At 36.9% G+C, this 21,674-nt stretch overlaps 4 protein-coding genes across 10 annotated transcripts in view; 1 reads left to right on the top strand and 3 right to left on the bottom strand.

Moving 5' to 3' along the window:
- Window positions 1-21,674, top strand: part of LOC107217611 (RYamide receptor) — a 97,502-nt gene that overhangs the window by 64,107 nt on the left and 11,721 nt on the right. The gene's annotated exons all lie outside the window — the stretch shown is intronic.
- Window positions 2,163-4,232, bottom strand: LOC107221572 (lipase member H-A-like). The gene is made up of 6 exons (XM_015660610.2): window positions 3,566-4,232; window positions 3,339-3,484; window positions 2,875-3,117; window positions 2,597-2,794; window positions 2,371-2,527; window positions 2,163-2,307 (listed from the first exon to the last, which is right to left on the bottom strand). The coding sequence occupies exons 1-6, from the start codon at window positions 3,790-3,792 to the stop codon at window positions 2,223-2,225; spliced, it is 1,056 nt and encodes a 351-aa protein (XP_015516096.2). The 5' UTR covers window positions 3,793-4,232; the 3' UTR covers window positions 2,163-2,222.
- LOC107221581 (lipase member H-B) lies at window positions 4,359-7,902 on the bottom strand. The gene is made up of 7 exons (XM_015660620.2): window positions 7,656-7,902; window positions 7,423-7,477; window positions 5,497-5,636; window positions 5,156-5,398; window positions 4,891-5,082; window positions 4,652-4,811; window positions 4,359-4,576 (listed from the first exon to the last, which is right to left on the bottom strand). Exons 1-7 carry the CDS (start codon window positions 7,741-7,743, stop codon window positions 4,498-4,500), a joined length of 957 nt encoding a protein of 318 aa, XP_015516106.2. The 5' UTR covers window positions 7,744-7,902; the 3' UTR covers window positions 4,359-4,497.
- LOC107221580 (phospholipase A1 member A) lies at window positions 8,325-20,643 on the bottom strand. Of its 7 annotated transcripts, none has more exons than XM_046738328.1 (8): window positions 13,924-14,280; window positions 13,544-13,598; window positions 12,506-12,654; window positions 11,709-11,954; window positions 10,252-10,452; window positions 9,424-9,583; window positions 9,188-9,280; window positions 8,327-8,575 (listed from the first exon to the last, which is right to left on the bottom strand). In XM_046738328.1, exons 1-8 carry the CDS (start codon window positions 14,003-14,005, stop codon window positions 8,563-8,565), a joined length of 999 nt encoding a protein of 332 aa, XP_046594284.1. In that variant the 5' UTR covers window positions 14,006-14,280; the 3' UTR covers window positions 8,327-8,562. The 7 variants fall into 7 exon arrangements, 5 of the variants coding, with proteins under 5 accessions (XP_015516105.2, XP_046594284.1, XP_046594283.1 ...); XM_046738327.1 differs by having other exon boundaries at window positions 9,205-9,280; XM_046738330.1 differs by lacking the exons at window positions 8,327-8,575; window positions 13,924-14,280 and adding exons at window positions 19,254-19,341; window positions 20,476-20,643 and having other exon boundaries at window positions 8,589-9,280.

Here is a 21,674-nt window from a genome sequence, read left to right as displayed (position 1 = left end):
GCGAGCACGGAAAATTGTTCGTTACCCATAATGCTTCGAGGAAAGCGTATATTGCTATTCGTTCAAAAAAATCGGGTACTTCAAAACATTGAAAGTGAGACCGCTGAAGCCAGCATTTCGTATTTAATACGAGGGAAAGATGAACGATAATATTTGTACTGCATATGGAATGATGCTATTGAAAAACAATAGTCGTGCTATTTGCGTATAACATTGGAAAGTTATGCCTGAAGATTTACAAGTAATATTGTGTTCCCAGATTGAACAATTCAGTTGAGACACTGAGCTGAATACTGCTATTTCTTTTTCTGAAGCAGTTTTATAATCAGCGTGAACTTCATCCAACGAAATCAAAACTCTAGACAAATTGTTTAAAATGAGAAGTAGGAAAATTTTCCTCCTTATAAATTGTGCAAAGATATGCCAAATTTACTAGAACAGTAGAGAGAATAGTAGAAAAACAGACTAACGATTTACTCAATAGTATAGCTAGTATAGTATTAGATTGGAATTCACTTCCTTCTCGAACAAATTTGGAAACATTAAAAAGTATTTAGATGCCATAGAGATGAATAATTACTTAGCTGTGCAATGTTCTTAACGAGACAGTTAGTGAGCAAGTGTAAATCATGTAACGATTTCTTATTATTTATATTAAAGAAACCTGATAATGGGGGGGCGGGGCCTGCCGAAACGACGTAGAGAAAATAAAATTGATAACTAAATGTCCATCGGTCCATCCTTGACCTTTATCCAACGAAATCAAATCTTGATGATATTCTCCACGGTCACGAACTTCAACTTATTAATAAACAGACAGAGTCCGAAGTCATAACTGCCCTCCCGCTGTTATATATTTTGTATCGCTGACTATGCCATGTCGCGAGAGCACGCATAGCGGACTTTAACATTTATTAACGCGCAAACCAGATAAGACGCAAAACTTCACGACGGGCTAAATTTAAGATAAAACTGTAAGGAATGATGTGTAAGTTTTTCGCGTCTCGGGAAAGGAGACAACATCATTATAAATCTATCCTCGAAATTGTTTGGCATGATACACACTCGTTTCTTGGTCTCACATAAATGGCATGGTTTTGTCTAGAAACTTCATACTTTTCTATGTTGGCCGGTGAAATAAAAATCAGCCTACGATCAATGGTTGCGGAGTTGAGAATCTTGAAAAACCACGTTTTACGCAATGTTGAATCACTCCAAGATCGTGCGATTAAAAAATTTCTCCGACACGGCGATTCGAAAAAAACATATAAACTGTCAAGCGCTACTATATAGAGTTCCGTTCGTTGCATAGAAAAATTATTATCTCCCTCCGACCGTCAGAATTGGATTTCTTACGTGTTAATCAAATGGGAATTACAAAATCTCGATACGGCACCTCTTAAAAAAATCGTACGGCGATTTCCTTTCACGAGGTCTAACATTATGTTATAAACTATTATTTCATGAAGATGGAGATCGAAAAAAAACTTGTTTTTTTTTGAGGCAGTCTAATATATACTATATATATATATACTATGTATATCCGTATATATACTATGTATGTCAGTATATATATATACTATACATATACTATAATACATACTATATTATACTATATATACTACACATATTCTATGTATATCCGTGACATATATAACATGCGTGCATATTATATAGAATGTAACTCATCCGACTTTTAGAATCGAGATATCTCAGAAATGACAATTCTTAGGAAAAAAAAGTATGGAGACCATTTTTGTGGGTAATTTTATGATCTACAATTTTGGTCTGAGCTATTTTTTCGATAAAATTAACCGTTAACGAGAAAAATCGAAAAAACCGAAAATTTTGACCTTTGAGCTTGAATAACTTTTTTAGCACACATGGTATCGATGGGGACTTTCTTCTTTTTCTTTATAATGGTAAACCCAAGGTCTCTACCAAAATTCAGCTCTGTCGGAATTATTGTGTTTCGATCACTATTCTTATGTCTAAATTGACCGGACTAATATGCATGAATGGTCCCGACAAACTGATTTGCCGGCAACGGGTGCAACGATCGGGTATAAAATATTGTCAACAAAAAAATCAATCTCGTGATGTTAACTTCATATATTCACACAGGTAACAGCTATACATTTCATTCAATAGTATTTGATTACCGCGATAATTGTTACACATGAATCCCGTGTCGATGGTCCATTGGCTAAAATTGCGTTGGCCTAAAACAACGCGTCGTACGTCAAGCCCTTGTACTTTCGACCATACGGAAACGCGCTATTGGTTTGAAGATAGAATTTTCCGTTCCTGAAATGCAAACAACGTTCAATCGTCTCGACTGAAATTTTCATTCGTCCGTCGTGGACTTACGCTGTTGTTGGCGTTCCATATCCCATGACTGCGACTGCACCCCAGCTAAAACCTGACTTGAAACTCCGATATGATTTGGATTTCTGTCCGACGAAGGCATCTTCTGATTCAAGCGACTCGGTGAAGTATTGCCAGGATCTGTGATGACTGCAGAAGTCTGAAAGCAGAATATTTGTAGGCGAATACAGTGAAGTTTCATCTCGGGGTAGTCACTGTGATACTCTACCATTATCGCTGTATGGCAGACTAAATTTGCATCCAGGCTGAAAACGATTACCACCGTTCGGGTAAAAGTTGGCATCCCCCTTGTTGCTTGCAGTGCCGTAGATTCCAGCGTCCGTGTGAATTATGTCAACGAACCTGGCGTCACCAGATGCCAGGTTCTCGTTCATCATGTCAAACCCGGGACCGGCTGGATCCAAGCCTGAGAAAAAAGTCAGCGTCGTTGAATCCCGAAGTCGATCAAGACTGCATGCGGTTACCGATTCCAGTCGTTTTCCTTACCTGTGATCCTTGGCACGATGAAGTCGACGCATTTTCCGAAAAACCCGCTGACCTGACTTCCGAGCGAATGGCTTACCACGTGGAGCGTCGAAGAATCCAGGCCGTTTTTCACCAGCTCGTTAAATGCTTGCGCCAGGGTGTAGCCGACTCCAGGAACGCTCAGCGCGGCAAAGGGATACGACCTTGTTGCGATATCCTCGTAGTTTGCGAGTACGACATTGTGATCGCACCGCTTCAAGTATGCTACAAATAAAATTTTTCAATCTCCGAGGCCCGTGTAATTAACGTCCTGAAAAATACACCGATACAAATTCTGTCTTGAAGATGCCCCGACACTACAATCATACGTACTTTATAATACTCATGAGACGTGATCACAGATAGGAACTTATGATCATGCTCGAAAGCCACCGTGGACAGTCTTCCAGACAGAGTCTGATGCATACATAATTTAAGACACTTACCACCAACGACAGACAAAACACTGCTAGACTCTGGAGTCTCGGTCCAGCCAGAAATATACAGAAGTGTCGGTTTGCTACTATTGAGATAGTTTGAGAGATTCACCGCATTACCAACCAACTCTTCCACGTAATTATCCAAGGTTGTTCTGGAATAATACTCGTGTTATATTTCAGAACATTTCGAACAAGCTGATCCACGAGTTAGAGAAGAACTCGGCTTTACTCACCCTGTGTAAAGGCGGAGTGAAATGTTCGCCAATTCACTCGGCTTCGCTCGAATTGCAGTGAGAGGCATCACAGAACGATTGAGATATGATGGGAAAAACATCTCGAAAAATTCTCGTGGATAATCGACCACAGATTCACTGCAGTCGTTGCAAGGTGTGTAAGAGCAATTCGTAACTGCCGCAACGAACGGCATACAGAAATAGAGAAACCAGATTGACTGCAACATTCTTTGGAATAACTTTCTTGATGCTCAATTCGTGAGAATACGAGTCGCTGGTGACTGCTGTTGTTCGAATCGATACTCCAATTACTGTTCGAATGAGAGCATCCTTCGCTATACTGTCCAACGAATTCATTTCAACCACCTCCATAACCGTATGGCTCGACTCGTAACGTGTTGAAATCTACCCAACCCGACAAGTGGCAAATACAAGTAGCACCATGATTGCGTTTCCATAAATTAAGCAAATTTTCATTGAGGTTGAGCGATTAGTGTTTCCCGTTTCCACTTTGAGTAAATAATTTCCTCATTTGCCAGACTCATGAGTATACGTAAGGTAGCATAGACTGTTCGCATTATGGATCGTCTGGTGCTCTTTAGCTCAATTCTTGATGCAGCTGAATATTAGACACTTCGTACTGCCATTCCACTAAATTGACATCTGGATCAAGGATAAGAACAAAACTTGGGAGATTTAGGTCACAGAAACGGTAAATATTGACGGTCTCGAAAAGCGCGAGGCGTGCAGAATGAGCGTCGCATTCGTGTCGTGAAATACAGTATACGACAAATGGATTGAGCAATATCTGTTTATTCGATTTTGAGTACACCCAAAACTATTTTTTCACGATGTTGGACATTTAAGCTTACGAGATGCGAACTCCGCGTTTGCTCGGGACGATGAAACGTTGTCGTAAAACGTGAACGATTCTACTCCACATACGTAGTACCCTCTTCTCCTCGACCGTACGGCGAGTCGCTGTTGGTCTGAAGCATATAGTTCCCGGCCCTGAAATGTATTCCAGAATTGTTAATAAATCGAGGTCCTCAGAGATAGTCGTTAGAAAAACTTTACTGAACTCACGCTGTGTTCGGTGTCGCATAACCCATTATCTCCTCCGTGTTGGAGCTACATGAGCCGGCTTCGAATTCCGTATAAGAGTCACAAGCAATGGCGAGGAACGCGTCCTCGTCGGACAAGGACTCCGCAAAATAAGCCCATGATCTGGCGTGACTGCAGGTAACTGTGAACAGAAGATTGGATGATCAGGATCAAGACATTCTACCATAACTACAAGCAGGATGCGGTATCTTTGTTCTCACTCTGCACGAGTTCGGAAGTTGTGGAGCACCCTGGTTGACTAGAGCCGCCGTTAGGCCAGAAGTCGACATCGCCCGCGCTGTAGTCAATGCCCAAATACGAAGCCTCGGTATGTATGATCTCGACAAAATCAGCGTCGCTGGCTTGCAGGTGAGAATCGGTCTCCGTGAACCCGGGACCAGCTGGATCCAGCCCTGAAAGACGCCCCGATGCCGTTAGAACCCATTTTGTATTACCGTTCGCTTTCTGCGCCCCATCCCATCTTGCCTGTGATTTTCGGAATGGTGAAGTTTACGTTCTTTCCAATGTACCCCATCACTTGTGCTCCCAACGAGTGACCGACCAGGTTCAGAGTCGTCGCGTCCAACCCCGCTGCCACCATTTCGTCGAGAGCTATCGCCACCGTGTAGCCGACACCCTCAGTGCTTAAATATGCGTAGTTCCAAGCCTCTCCAGCTATTTCGCTATAGTCTAGCACCAGCACGTTGTGGTCGGCACGTTCCAAGTAAGCTGCAACGCGTTCGCCGGTCATTGTTCATCCCAAGGTGTTCCAAGGTTCGATTTCGATAACCGTGAACGAAGTCAGGCCGGCCTCTTTACTTTCTTACCTGCCACTATAGTCTGCACACTGGTTGATTTCGAAGATTCGGTCCATCCGTGAAAATAGAGAACGGTCGGTTTGCTGGCATCGATTTTGACCACTAAATCCGTCGCAGCGCCAATCAGTACGCTCGTGTTCTCAGCATCACTGTGATTATTCGAAAATATTAGCCTTGAAAATAAATTTGTTCCGTTTTTGTTTACCGATATAGAAAACCGTCTTCAATTGGAACATCTACTGAAACCTTTTTGATTTTCAACTGCTGTCATTTGCCACTTTAAGACCTTTGAAACGAATATATACAGAATGTTTCTGAGCAAACGACGCAGGATGTCGGGGTGCCTAACACCGAGGGAAACACATATCGGTAAAACAGACCTCTACCGGGTCGTAATCACTTTAGTCAAGTCGAGTTATATAATAAATTTAACGTGAACCCGGAACGCGATCACTGAACGCTTCAGCATGGATTATAAACTACGAAACAACTGCTTGGTCAAATCCACAAAACTTGGTAACACGAGTTGATCCAGCCCACTCGCATGAACTTTAAACGCCCTATTTACCGATAAGTTGTACCGATATTTATTTCCCTCAGTGGTAGACAATCCAATACACTGCGGGGTTTACTCGAAGAATTTTCGGCACTGCACACTTTCCAAATTCCAGCTAAGAAAAGAACGCTGGTCACAAATCGTATGACTCGGTGTATCTTCACCGAGAGCAGAACAAATCGTTCCAGCGGTATTATTTTTTAAGTAGAACGCGAAATGAATTCAGTACCGAATGTGCTCCTTGTCTGTTATTGTCTTGAATGTTATTTTTCCCGGTCTACTGGTTCGTATAGTATTTTGAAAGTTTAGATGTCAGCACTTAAAAATCACGGAAAATGTTTTTGCAGTACCATTAAAAAAAAAATTCTTCGTTTTTTTTGGCCCAGTCTAATGAACACGTCAATTTCTTGTTTGCGTTTTTTTTGATTTTCAGGATTGAATTTAACCATTTTTTGCCTAAATGTAATCATATTTACGGGTGGATTACCCCCTTAGTTTTTATTTATTTATTTTTTTTTTTTAATTGAGAAAATCGCATTTTATATTTCTCGTTATGAGACATTTTTTTTTTTTTTTGGGTGGTTTGACTAAAAAATATTATATTCTCATGGGTAAAGCAATAAAATTGATGCTTAACACCTCCATCTGCGAAGGGCACTTTTACCACCTAGTTTTTGATATACTATACATCATATATGAACTAGATCAAAATCAGAGAGACACCTTCCTTGTGAGTTGAAATGTTATCAAAGATCGGTCAAAAATACACGCAAGAAATCAAACAAATCATGTACACCTGATATTTACGCGGCGGCCATGAAAACTTTGATACCGCCTTATTGAGGTCATCCACATCCATTTTTGTAAATTATCAGCCAATTTCAAAATCTAACAGACCTTTTTCTTTGATTGATATTTATGTTATAAACTTAATATTTTTTTTTTCATGCATCCTCTCGTTTGGGATTTGCGATACGAGTTTTGTGGCCTCCTGTTAAATCTACATTTTCGTTACAGTATAGTTATTCTTCAAACACTGAACCTCCTGCGCACTGGTTACTTGGAGCAAAATTTTTTTTCAAATTACTTCCAAACCTAGCTTATTTTCATATTTACATAACACATTATAAAATGCGTCGTTGAGCTTTTATCTCTTCTCGACTCGCAATCGATAACCTTTTGCAGACGAGAAAATATGAAAAAGAGTTGCAGAGTAGGTGACAATGGGATGGATAGATTAAATAGATAAACTTCTTCGTTGAAAATACTTCTCTGAATCGTAAGAAGAAAAAACAACTTATAACCATCAACTTTCATTGTAGGTATTTGAAAAACAGAATATGTATGTATCGAAAATAATTAAAGAAAATATCACATACCCAGTGAATATGTACAACTCGATATTCTCCAATTGGGTGGAATTCGCTCGATCAGCTGTGAGGGAAACAAAATTCAGTTATAATGACACATCACAGATTCCGTAAATGGGATATGAAAATCATATGCCAATCATTTGATAAAGATAATCGAAATATTGTATAAATCGGTGATCTGGGATTGCGAGACCAAAATTCTGCTTTTTTATCCGAAGGAAAATAAAATTTTCGCTTACTGCAAGAGTCACAAGGCGTGTAAGTTGGACTGGCGACATTGACCAGCGCCATTCCGAAGAACAAGAAATACGCGAATCTTGCCATCATTGAAAACAGCGTACGGACAGTGAAAATATAAATCTATCACCACCGATCGGCGTCGCGTTTAAATACTGATTCTCGTAACTAGGTTTATCAAATACGAAACACGATTAAACCTAATCACGCATCGCAGCCCCCGATGTCTTAAAAAATATTAAAAATTGTTTTCCACCAACTTTCAAATATTTGCTCGTAACAAATTTGTCAGCGAATCAACATCATTGCCGTAAGCGAAGTGATAATAGTTCGAGGTGATGTTTTCTTTCCTTTTTTGTTTTTTCATCACAACATGCTTTTACCGTATATATTATTCTCTGTAATTCATTCAATCGCTATCGCGTTATTTCATTTCCTCAACGATGCGATTTACACCGTAGATTAAATATCCGTAATTGCCTAATTATAGATCGACTAAAAATTTTATTGATTAGATTATTTGCACCTGTGTACGCGTGGAGTTATATCAGTCGATTTTCGTTTTTGTTTTTCGCTCTCCTCTTTCCTGTCGGCTGATACCCGGAATTATGGTATATAAATTTCACATGACTGAATACTGCTTGATGGAAACAATGCAATGTTTAATTTTCATAAAAAATAACAGGTGTTTTCATTATACAAATCGCCCACGTGTGTTTTCCTATCATTTACCTTTTAATTTGTCCAATTTATCATGCGGTTGATCGCAACGCACAGACTTCATAAAACGTGATTTTATACAGAAAAAAGAGACAGGCGATATATTTTGTACACGAGTCGTTCAGAGTTTGTATCATTATTACAAGGATGTTTTTCATTTCTGCAATATCCTCGCTCCGTCAGTTTGCACTACGTTGAAAAACTGGAAAGAGAAAGATCAGTAACGCAATCATTCCGAGATAGCGATTCGATTAAGTAGTATTTTTTTTTTCTTTTTTGAAATTAACTATAACATATAAATTATCGTCGAATAAATCGTGTATTTCTCTCGTTGCGAAGTTTGACGGTATGCTTCACTTATCAAACGATCACGAGACGTATACATTGAATACAGCGTCGTGAAATAAATTTACAAAGTTCCAACCAACCGGTGGAATGACTAATTTGAAACAACATGATGCATAATGGCAAACTAGTTTCCTTTGCTGAGAGAAAATAAATATAATCTAACAATTTATCGGTTAACTAGACACTCTGCAGTTTAACACAGCGTAATATTCATCTGAAATATTTATTAATTATTTATAATATATGTATAGTGGGAAACATATTTCTTTTTTAATCTGTTTCGCGTATTTGCAGTTCTTTTTTTTTCAACCCTTAAGTACATCTGAATGAACAACTAAAGAAAACAGAATAATGGAAAATTAATATTGTAAATCAAGCCTCACACTTGCTGTTATTCTAAAGTCATGTTATTACATATAGTAGGTATTATAATTTGCGTATTGTTTTATTATAACCATGCAAATGCGTGAAAACTTTACTAACGTCGGCTAACTTGACGCCGTTTTCTTCCATTCCAAAGGGCGACTGTTGGTTCGTTTTTAAATAAAATAATCCGGTCCTGAAAAATTGCGGTGATGAAAAAAAACGGGAGAAAAAAAAATGAAAGTAGATCGGATATGAATCAAGATTTCATCACTGATGTTATCGTATTGCTCAATAAGAGGTAAAATCGTACAGGATATTTCGATAAAATTAACTTACGTGCCGAAAGGCGTCGCCAATCCCATAGGAACAAGATCCTGTTTCTTGTGTGCGCTCCCTAAAAATTTCGTCCATGTGACGGATTTTGCCGCCATAAATGCTTTCGGGTTTTCAACCGATTCCGCGTAGTATTGCCATGATCTTTGATGGCTGCAAAAATCTGGAAAAACAAGCTTCAATATAATGTGAATATGTAAAAACAGAAGTTCTGTAATAAAAACCAAATTTATTGAATTTGGGAACACTTTTTCATCGCTCGCAACAATTCGGTACAACATCAATTGACGAGTCTGCTCGTTCAACTTTCCGATTTTCTTTATTCAGAGAAAATCTGGGATGTCTGATGCATTTTTTTCCCAACGACATCTCAAAACCATATATCAACGGATTTTGATGTTCTTGATCGCAATCGGTTCGTCTGAATTTTTGCGTTCGGTAATACGCAACTGGAAAACGGATCAGCCGATTTTTACAAAACTTGGTACATTGAATTAATGTCATTTAACTTATAACTGATGCAATTTTGGGAAAAATTGGTACAGACATTTCCGAGTTATCGCCAATATGTTGAATTTTTTTGTTCGATAATTACTCAAAAATGGAACAACCGATTCTTATGATACTTGGTACATTAGATTGTCGCCATGCAACTCGGAACTTGTTAAATTTTTAGCGAGATTGGCGGAGAGATCTCGCTGAGAGTTAGTCGCGAAAGCAAGAATCAGCTTTCATAAAATTTTCTCAACATTTTTGCAAACAAAATGGTATAGCGGGAAGTTTTCGGATTTTGCAGCTGCTCGTATCAATCGCTCTAATCGATCAGCTCACCTTCCTCGCTGCCTTTTTCGTACTGTAGTGGACATCCTGGCTGAACACGCAGGCCACTATTGGGCCAAAAATCTGCACCGCCGGATGCGTAGCCGTTGCCGTAAATGAAGGCGTCGGTGTGAATAACGTCGACGAATTTCGCATCGGCTGACGTGATTCGCTTAGCAACAGCGAGAAATGCGGGTCCGATGGGATCCAGAGCTGAGAAAAAGGGACGACATTTATCCCAGAAACGGAAGCAGTGCTAGAAATTAATAAAGTGTTCGCGAAGTCGCTTTTTCTGCACATACAGAAGCGATTTGTTGATTTTGTCAAATATGGCGATCAAATATCGTGGCGGAAGGAATGTTTTTTATTATTTTCGTTCAAAGGAATGTCGTTTGATTCAACAAAAAAGTGCTCATTCTTTTTTCATCTCGTATATAGTTGAAAAAATTTCATTTCCCGTAATCGGTAATTCAACAAATTTTTTTTCCTTCTCTGTGTGTGCGTAATTTCAAAGATAAGTTCCTCTAAATATTGAACACAATTTCTGTAAATCTAAAAAATTTTCACGTTCCTGTTACGTGAAAATGTTGAATAGATGCTGATTTAATTTTTAAACAATATCTTTTCTATTCTCGACCTTACTCATTGATCCTATTATAGTTAAATGTACACTGAGAAAAATTTCATTTGTTACAGTAACTAGAAAAATTGAGTAAAGCAGGTATCGTTAAAAAAAACTGTTTGAATATTGTTGGAATTACGAAAAACGAGGTACGCGTAACCATTTTGCGCTATCGTCGATCCTTTTTTGGTAATTGAAACGCAAAATCAAGTTTGTTCGCTTTACTGTACTTTTTTAATTAAACAAGGCTTTAACGTCATTTTATTGTTGCACAAGCATTAAGTTTTCGCCACAGTCACCAGAAAATATAGTAACAGTGATCGTAATGAGAAAGAATAGTAACATATACCAGACTTTCCAGTAACAGCTACGAAACTAATTTTAATTTTGTACCTAGAACTATATTTTGTCGATTGTGGTAAAAAATGAAAATAGTCAAGGACTGAGCGGTAACCGGAATTAAAAATTTCTCGCAGTGTATAAATTCTCATTTTAAATCGCCCAAATTGTTTTGCGAACAGAAGATATCCGAGATTTCGTGAAATCAAACGAAGCTTTGATTAATTTCAACACACTTTTCCTTCAGATAAAACGGACGGATTTAAAAAAATATATACCGTGACATTACGAGGATGCTCAGCATAAGGACTCCCCAATTATAGGCAGCTGGGGATAAATTTGAAACTCAAAGCTCTGTTCGGAGTGTACGTGTACCCTGAGTTGCCTGTAATTAGCGCTCCTTACATCGCGCATTCACGTAATCTCACGGTATGTTTAGTTTGTTGCAATGTGTACGTCTTTATCCCCTCCGTGCGTGATTGAGTTTCGTAAGAAGATGAAAACGAACCCGTTAGTCGCTGCACCTTGAATACCACGGCGTATTTGTTTATGTATGCGGCCACTTGAGCACCCAGCGAATAGCCCACGATGTGAATTAGCTTCGGGTCCAGAACACCCGCAATCAATTGGCGCAGAGCGATTGCCAATTTCTTTCCAACCGCTTCGGCACTCTCGGCGGCCTGAACGTAAGTTCCGTTTGCTATTTCGGCGTAATTCACCGCGATCACGTTGTGATCACCGCGTTTCAGGTAAGCTGAAACGAGATTCATTTTTCACACAACCGTCTTTTCCAACCTTGAAGGTAAAGAATATTTACAACCTTTTAAATTCAATATTCAGAATTTATGAGTTGATTTTGGAAATGGTTCAAAAATTTTACTCACTCGTGGATAAAAATTTAACAAATCTGTAAAGATCTTTTTCACAAAACAGTAGTTATATAACGGTTATAATTGCTGATATGTTTGGAGTAAAGATAATTGGCAAATAATAATAATGATAACAATATCAGTGCAACGTGAATGACGAGGCTTCGATAAATTATCTTTGATGTTGTAATATAATAAATATATATATATATATATATATATATATATATATATATATATAAAAAATTATGATAACAGTAATGTGATAATCGGCAGGTATTTAGTTCCATATTATATACATAACATGAACAATGTGATAAAACGATTTATATTTATACGATAAATACTTGATCATTGACAATTCTCTGCGAACAGATATTGCATTCGTTTATTTTTCTTACTTTCGCGTTGTGGTTTTTGTTTAAACTATAATTACCACCAACAATAGTGCGAACGCTTTCCCGTTCGAGGTTTTCTTGAAAACCGTGAAGGTATAAAACGGTTGGCTTCGCAGCGTCTAATTTCAATGCCAGATTACGTGTTTCCCCAATAGGTACGTCATAATATTTGTTGCTAATAGTTTCCCTGTAACATCAATTACACGCTGAGACATGTTAGACAATATTTAACAAACAAAAATTAATATATCATGCAACCAATCAATCGATCAATCAATATCCGTTCGACTATCTCTTTATATTACATACATACCGGTTATTCCACGCGAAACGGCACCGGTTCAGTTTTTTCACGTGCGACCAAATTTTCATTCTTTACTATCTTGTGATTCAAGTTGTGTAAAAAGTATGGCATAATTTACAGATGGACGGTTTTTATTTCGTACGCAGGCCATATGTTAAAGAAAAAAACTCTGAATTTTCAATCAAATATTTAGTCAATAAAAAACAACTTCCAGCTGAAAATTATACCATCCTTTGTTCACAACTTGAACTGTACTCGGTAAAATTTTCAAGCGAATCGAGTAGATCCTTAGGAAAATTCCTTTAACCGCAAGTTGCGGGGAGCACAGAATTATTTGCGATCCAAAACTATCGAAGTCTCTTCACGAGATACTTGGTAAGGAATGAAACTTTAGCCGGATCATGATGTAAGGAACCAAGGTGAAGCAATGCGTATACGCTTTAGTTGAAACAATCAGAAAACGTATCCAAGTTGACGTCGTATAGACTTGATACTTTGACCTTTAGGGCTTATATTATTATTTTTGCGACTTTTGACTGCAAAAACTGGCATCTTCAGCAAACAGAATATACGGAATTAAATAAGTAACCTCAAGTAACCTAAGCAGGATGTCAAATTCGCTGGCTATCGGCTAAAGCCTGTCTCGTTTCACGTGGAATACCCCATATGCATAAGCATGCAATATGTGTGATACATGTAATGCATAGATATGTATAATATGTGTTAGAATGTACCCACCGATTACAAATTAGTAAAAATTATTTACACTCACCCCAGATAAACACGCAGAGATATTCTGGCCAGCTCATTTTCGGTCATGCCTTCGGCTGTCGGAAGAGAAATCACAATCAATATCGGTTGTCAGATTAAGTATCAAGGGAAAAAAATGGAACGTATATTTATATTTTCAATCCGTTCCTCGATTCTTTCTTCCGCGACAGAAATTTCATCAGGCAAGATTTTTTTCTTATTCGACACTTTTCAAAATTCTGTACACGTATAATTGTATTCAAATAATCAGAGCATTGAATTCAAACTTTCGTGAACGTATGGAAGGAAGAAAAATGTACACCATGGTATTTTAGTTGATCCGTGTTTTTATTTTTCTTCTCCATTGCTGTTTATAACAATTTCGATTAGTGTGATACCAACCCGGGGTGAAACGAAGAGCGAGAAATTGTACGATAAAAATAAACACGATGTTCGGTTTGCTCCCGTTAAAAATTTTCGACATCTTCGTAGTGATTGTCAGAGCTGCTTCAAACTGCACGAGACTGCAGGAAATTAATTTCTCTTCCAACGATCGAAATTTCAGCGAGTCTTTTACGGTTTAAATATTAAACTGATTAGAATTATTATCGCTTGATTTTCATTTGGCTATTCATTTGTTTCAAATGATAATTTATTTATTTGCGAGGCATCGCTGGTGCCAAGATATGATAGAAATTGATTTAAACGTTGCGAAAAACCGGATGTGAATTTTTTTTTTTCTTCACGCGCGTGGCTGTAAGTACCTCGCATATTATCAGGCCAAGTGTATATATCCGCGCAATACAATCAGTCAGTAAATTATTCGGTGCCAAGTTTACGGCGTGCTTGTTTACGGTTTTATCGGAACCTGCAATTACATATGTATCGCTAGAAATTAGAGTTGCATTTTAATCGTCGTTGCAACGCGGCGTCGTTTCCGCCCCGCGTTCATACATTACACAATTACAGTACGCGGATAATACTATCCCAACTGTCAGCGAGCTTTTCTTTCTTATCTTTGCAACACTTGACAAATCTGAATATATGCAAATACAAATTGAAGTACAATTTTGTCAAATTTTATGAATAAAATAGGAGAATGAAGAAAGTTTTTCGATGCATATTTTACACTAAATTTTATTGTTCGTTTAATTATTATCGTATCAGCATTCATTTTTCATTATTCTTCTGTCATCCGTGTAGCGAAAATGATAAGAAAACAACGGTATAAATACGTGGCTGGCTGAACGCAACGCGGAACGAGGTTCAAATCGAATGGAGAAGTTTAATGTGAAAGAGAGAGATAGAAGATAAAACGAAAACAGCAGCTACGCTCAAGTACCTACAGAATTTCTCATTAATACACTCAACGACTCGTGTTACTCGCAATTAAAAGGTCACCTTTTGTTTAACATTTAACGCAAATGTATGGATTACGTAAGATTATCATATGTGTATACGTAGTGACGCATTATCAGTAATGACTGATCGCGTAATTATTTTTATACCGGTGATTTTATGGAACTGCAAATTCGACCCGCGACTGATCAAACAACGGTAATTTTCTATTTACGTCGAAGTGTTATCGCAACGTTATTTTCGTCAGCAGTAGTTGTATCACAGTTTTAGTTATACGGCTGTGTAAGTATGTAATGTTATAAAATATGTACTTTGTAAAATATACAGCTGTTCCTGTAATGAAGTGTTCTTTAAATAATTATGAAGTAAGAATTAATTGACGGTTTAAACAAATTGAAAACACATTTACGATGATTGTGAATACTTGAACAAGTATGCTGACGATAATCCCATTAGTTTGCACCGTTTAATAAAAAATTCTGGTAAAATGAGTATCGTTATAATACGGGTCCGAAAATTGTTGAAAATATAAAAAAATTTAGTTATACTGATCATAGTTGTCGGTTCTACCTTTTTCCATTTTTTCTAACACACTGAATTCGTTTGTTTAGTCAACAACATGTTCTTCGGTTGTATAAATACAGTTGTAAAATTAACTTTCATTCCGATACCTATAAAATTTCGGTATAACAGCCAGAACTAGAAATTTCCGTCCGTGTGATTTTACAGAATTTTCATTTCAATATAGTTCGAAATTCTGTCAGAAAATGTCACATGACATTTTTCATTCAGCTTTTATGCTGACTTAAGATCAAGATCCGACGACAATTTTTATCATATTGTACGAGTAATTTTATGCGATTCGTTAAAAACTCTATAATATAGAAACACTTGAGCTTTCTGAACGTATCGGTGACTTAGGATCGTTAGAATTCAAGAGTTGAAGCCATAACTAATGGAACGAGAGCCGCTGAAGTAGTAGAAGTACGCGTTTGATCGGGCAGCAGTTATTGAAGCGTATCTCTAGTACCAATTCCCGGGGCCTCGAACCACCTTGGAATTCTTTATCGAATGCGATTGCTGCAGTATTTCTATACATGCATATATATAGAATACTCATTCATTCAAGTCTAATTTATTATTAATTAATTACATTATCATTAGACCTTGACCTAGATTGAATCGTTTACGAGTGATTTCATACGACAATAATGGGATTAATAGTTTGAAAAACAAAATCACTGATAATAATTTCGATTTGGCGAATTTTATCCTTTTTTGAAGTCTAAGTGTATTTATTTGGAGTTATTAATTATTATTACTAGTATTATTATTATTAGTGAATTCACATTTGATCATAAATCATTCGTATAATTGAAAATCAAACGAAAAATCATGATTCGTGTCGTAACAGTTTAAATAGCGCGCCTAAACGTAAATCAAAATAAGAAAACTAGTCAAATAGAAGCAGTGGTTACCACTCGGAGAGAAGACGCCGAAGAATCAACATCTAATCAATACCTCGTGGTCCACATTTTTAATCTATTTGCACATTTCAATATATTCAATTTTACAATCTACATTTTTTTTTTCTTTTAATAACGTTTCGTCACATTTTTTCTAAAAGTGTAAATGCAGACTTAACAATTTTAACAAGTTTATAACATACAAAGGTGAACAGCTATCTACAAAAATGAAATCTATATAACGAAAACGTGGTAAAACGGCTTGACAAAATCCGCAATTAAAATATCTACCCCCTTTTTCACCAACAAACTACGAAATCTCCTTGGATAACGATAAAGAAAAGTAAAAGTTAATTAAAATAAAAAAAAACTGTCATTGTTAATAAAAAAGACTTCACGAAAAATTGTCGAATTAAATTTGAAAATTAACATTTATGTATAGAAAAATGGTACATTAATCTTTCGAATGAATGAATAGACGAATGAATTGCTAAAATTAATTAATATTTACAATTTTATTTACACAAGTTCATGCACCTTTTATTTACTCATTTATTATACAAAATCAAAATACATACAATTTACCTAAAAAGAAAGAAATTCACTCAAAATTGATAATAAAACAAAATTGACTGATTTTACATCTATAAATACATGTCTAAACAATTTTTTCTGTAGTTTAATAACGCGCAGCGGGGTGACACTGAATGATTAAGTATAGAACCCTTATTCGACAACCCATTGCAAAACATTACCACTTGAATCGAGCTGGGTGATGAAGTAACCTAAGGTTCGTAGAACTTTTGAGTTTGTTGCTAATAGAATTTTTTCGCAGGCTACTCTCGCGATAGAAAAGCAAACAAATTTCCATTGTTTCTTATTATTATAATCAATGCTGCCACTGTTACTAATCACTATACTTTTCAACATTTGTTTTTTTTACTGTGGAAATAGAATGTCACAAGTTCTAAAAAGGAAAATGAAAGGGGAAACTTGCGTCACTCCGCTGATAATGATTTTTATTTTTTTTCTCACTTTTCGCGGTACCGGAATATTTCTTGTGATAGACAACAACAACCGTTATAATGTGTTATTTTAAATCTGCATACGAGGATAACATATCGCATGTTCGTTGTTCTTTTTTTTTTGTTGCTTTAGGTTTTTTTTTGCATTGGAAAATATTGGTGTTTGAAATTACATGCGGGAGTGATCGTGCGAACGCTGGTACATATTTTGTTACATATTTTCAGTGTGTCAGTGATGGAAAAATTGAGTTTCGATCTAGTTCGAAGCTTTTTCAGAAAAGTTTTATCTCCTCCGCGTTGCGTAGGGAAATAGAAAAAATGAAAGAGAGAGAAAGATAAAGTGAGAGGGAGACTGAATGCAAACGAGAGAGTCGGTGAGTAAGTTATATTCGTATATCTTATAGACACGTGAAGCACTCGCCTCATAGTAAATATGTACCACACATACCCCACGGAGCTTTTCAAGTTTTCTAATCTATTTACCAACTTTTCGAGAGCCGAACACGCGCTACGTCACCTTTTCTTCTGCTTCTTCTTTGCTCGATGAACACAGTTTGAAACGCAATTTTCGAACGATGTATTACAAGTCATTTTACGTTTAAATTATTGACTCTCTGTAGTCGATGAGTATTTTTTTTCTTTCTATTTCTTTCCGTCCAATGAAACACAATTATACTTGAACAATTTTACGCGCTGTAAGATTTTACGAAATTTGAATAATAAAATGCATCTCGGACGTTTTTTCTAGATTTAGTTTACCAAAGGGATGAGCTTTAATTCATTGAAAGTACTGTTAGAATTGGAAAAAAAAAACTTTTCTTAGACAGTATGAAAAGTATCCGAATTTTTATTGTTATATAGTGTCTGATTATGCCGATATAATATTATCCTCGTGTCTGCAATCGAATTTCGTTTCGGTTAGCGGAGTGCCCGTAATTCAATCGCAAAAAAGAAATGCCAGATATTTGTGAGAGAAAGGAAAGAGTTGGGAAAAAGTTTCATAGCTACGCGGTCGACGAAACTCGGGGTGAAATGCGACGGGAAACTCTGCGTACAGGTTCGTCGAACCCCTGATATTAATTAACGGATGAGACAGCTGGAACGTCAAATGGTCGTTCAAATTGGAAGTCAGATTTTCGTACAATATATATATATACCCAATATATCCCTATAAAATTCAGGAAAAGAAGCGTTGAGTGAAATGGCATTTTAACAAATATTATCGGAAAATGGGTCTTTAAACAAATGACAATGATTCGATATTTTACAACATGAACGCAGCGTTGTCTTTGATCAGCAAAACGCTTAATATTAGTCAGAAAATCGAGTTTTCCTTATCGGTAAAGTTTCAGCTAGCGCAAGTGATATATACACTCATTACGGAACCGTTTACCGGTTCCAGGTTCTATAATGACCAATTATTTGCTGCTCAGATTTGCATATTACAGTGAAAAAAGGATCTTTCGTATTTTTGCACCGTGGTTTCATTTTGAAAATTACTTTTCACTTGTGTCAAATCAATGGTTTGTATGTTGTTACTGTGATAATGCAGATATTCTGGCTGGTCCTCTTTCTCAACGGTTTCGATTTTCGCATGTGAAAGATAAGTCGGCTGTGCTGAATTGAAAAGTTTGCAAGGAGTAGAAAAAAAAAAAAAAAACTAAAAAAAATCACAACATTTCAATTATACAATAACAGAAAAACGAATATCCGTAAATTCATACATCAACGTAAAGTCGCCTGTGACGTATTCGAGCATCTTCGCAACGTTTCAGGTAACTTATCAGAATAAAATCATGTGCAAAGAGATACAGAGAGTGAACGAAAATCGCTGAGAATAAAAATAAGCCGCGCCCTGCTGTAGACCCGCTTTGGTACTTACCGCGTGTGTGTATTTCAAGCCAGATCGGTGTCCGGAGGTTGAAACTCCTTCTATGTAAATCCGTTGGAAAATCCGTCTTTCCTCAGCACTGCAACGAAGAGAGCCAAGAGGCTACAGCTTTGCGAATTTTTAACGAGAAAATAAAGCTTGTGAAAAAATGTAAAATCCGAGGTAAAAGCCGAATACAAAGTACGGAAACATCCATTGTATGTACTACATGTACCATTCGTATGTCGCAGGTATAATAAGATATCATTACTGATGCCGGTCGATTCGACGTTTTTTTCTTTTTTCTTCATCCTTATTCTTATGGACATGCACATCTTTTCCTCTCTCTCGTAATCATACCTAAATCGAATGTTATGAATAACGTATTTCTTATCACAATTCGTTCGGTTGAAAAGAAAATCTGAACCGCAGCATGCGAGAACGTGTCTTCAACTAATTGCAGGCGTAAACGTTTATAATTATTAAGATTGATTTAACGAATGGGTTAGTAAAGAAAAAAAAACATTTCTAATTAATAGTGATGAGATTGTGGAGAAAATTACAACGAATATGGTGCTCGTATCATGAAATCATTACGAAAATAGATAAAAAATGCAGGAAACTTGTGTCGAATTTACGTAACTTTCGGAATATCGCATTTGTTATATAACCGAAGGTAATTGAGTGACTGCGATATTTGTTAAAATATAAAGAAGGAATTAATCGAGATAAATGATCTATCGTTACGAATCTGTTGGAATTATTCGTGATAGCGCTGATGAAATCGCTCGGTTAGAAATCATGAAAATCGTTGCTAGTCCTTTGGCAAACATCAAATGGTTTCATATCATTTCATATTATCATTCAATCGTCTTCTATCCTATCATGTGATTTCGTTGATTGTCCATTGACCAAGTGATTTTCAATTATTTCTTGCGATCTCCTATGATTCTGCCGAATTGGAAAATCAGTGAAAATTGCCCGAAACGTCCGAAAGTCGTCGGCAACCAGAGTTAATATGAGAAATCAATGAAAACCAAAGAATAAGTATCTGTAGAAATCGGTTGTTACAAGTTTCCGAAGTTGTCGAGATGAGTTTTAAATTCTTGCAATGCCTCGCGTAATCTTGACTAATTTCGACCGTTTCCGAGCATTCTGATCATTCAAATATCGGCATATAGGTTTCAATTTTGCGTGAGAGAAGAAAAAAAAAAAAAAAACAACAAAAACTCACCTACAATGACGACTGATAGAACCAGTTGTGGGTGACAGTGCAAGGTGGTAATTTTGCTTGGGTCAGTGTCAAGCAGAGAAATTATTGAGATGCGACTAAGATGGCCGCCATTTTGTTACTCAAATACGACAAAGACTGATGACTTCTGCTTTTGATGGAAATGGCTGTGTCCGAAAGTGCGTGGAAAACTGAGAGGTTAGACTTGAAATTGACCAAGTGGCTATACGATCTCTGTTACGTGCCGCAGTTATTTATCTAGCGTCAACGAATCACGCGTTAAAATGATTATTTGCCTCGAGCCCAAAATAACTTTCATCCATCGCAGCGCGGTGACCGAGTCTGAATATTATTGAACACAACAGAGTTTATACACCCCGAAGAAAAATTATTCGATGATAAATTATTCGTCTTGACATACCTTGAAAATATTGACTTTTACTCAAAATTTTGCAGTTTCTGCGAGTGTTTGTTTATTTTTTATTTTTTTCGTCAGAATATAAAATAAATTATATGGAAAATTTCTCTCTCTTTCTCCGCGACGGAAAGAAGGAAAGTCAGAGAACCGTCATCCTTTTTGAATAATGTTCATAGAATAATATTTATGTTCACTACCTGAAAGCTGTGTTTTCACGGACAACAAGAATTGTTTGTATCACGTGTTCAAGTGGCTGGCTCGTGAAAAACTTTTTTGTCAGGCTCCGTCGAGCTGTTCCGAATGATCGATCAAAATAATATTAAAGGTGTGTGCTGCGCGTATATCGTACGTCGTTTAATGTAAATATCGACCGCTCAAGTGTTCTAAGCTTCTCGCAACGCCGCAACCAATACAAGCTCATCCCATCTTCCTTTTTGCTGTGTAGAAAGATCCTTTCTGTTTGAGAAAATTAGATCCGACATGCACGCGCGAGTAACACTTGGGAAAAAACAGCCACTTCACATATTTTTACGCTGGAATAAAACATTTGTGAAATATTTAAACGAAGGATCAGAAAGTTTCTAAAATACTTCTTCTACATTCGCTTTGTGCTCTGCATACTTAACAGAACGTCGTCAACGAGTACGTATCAAAGACTTTAAATAAATAAATTTGTATAATAATATTTTTCTAGCATATTTGTACAAGTGTGTTACGGGATACATTGACGAGCGGCTGTCAAAACGAAACGTTGTTTCGGGTACATTTTGAGTCCGATCTCGTC

Source organism: Neodiprion lecontei, chromosome 4 (assembly GCF_021901455.1).
Source record: "Neodiprion lecontei isolate iyNeoLeco1 chromosome 4, iyNeoLeco1.1, whole genome shotgun sequence".
NCBI lineage: Eukaryota > Metazoa > Arthropoda > Insecta > Hymenoptera > Diprionidae > Neodiprion > Neodiprion lecontei.
This window is presented reverse-complemented; position numbering and strand designations above follow the sequence as displayed.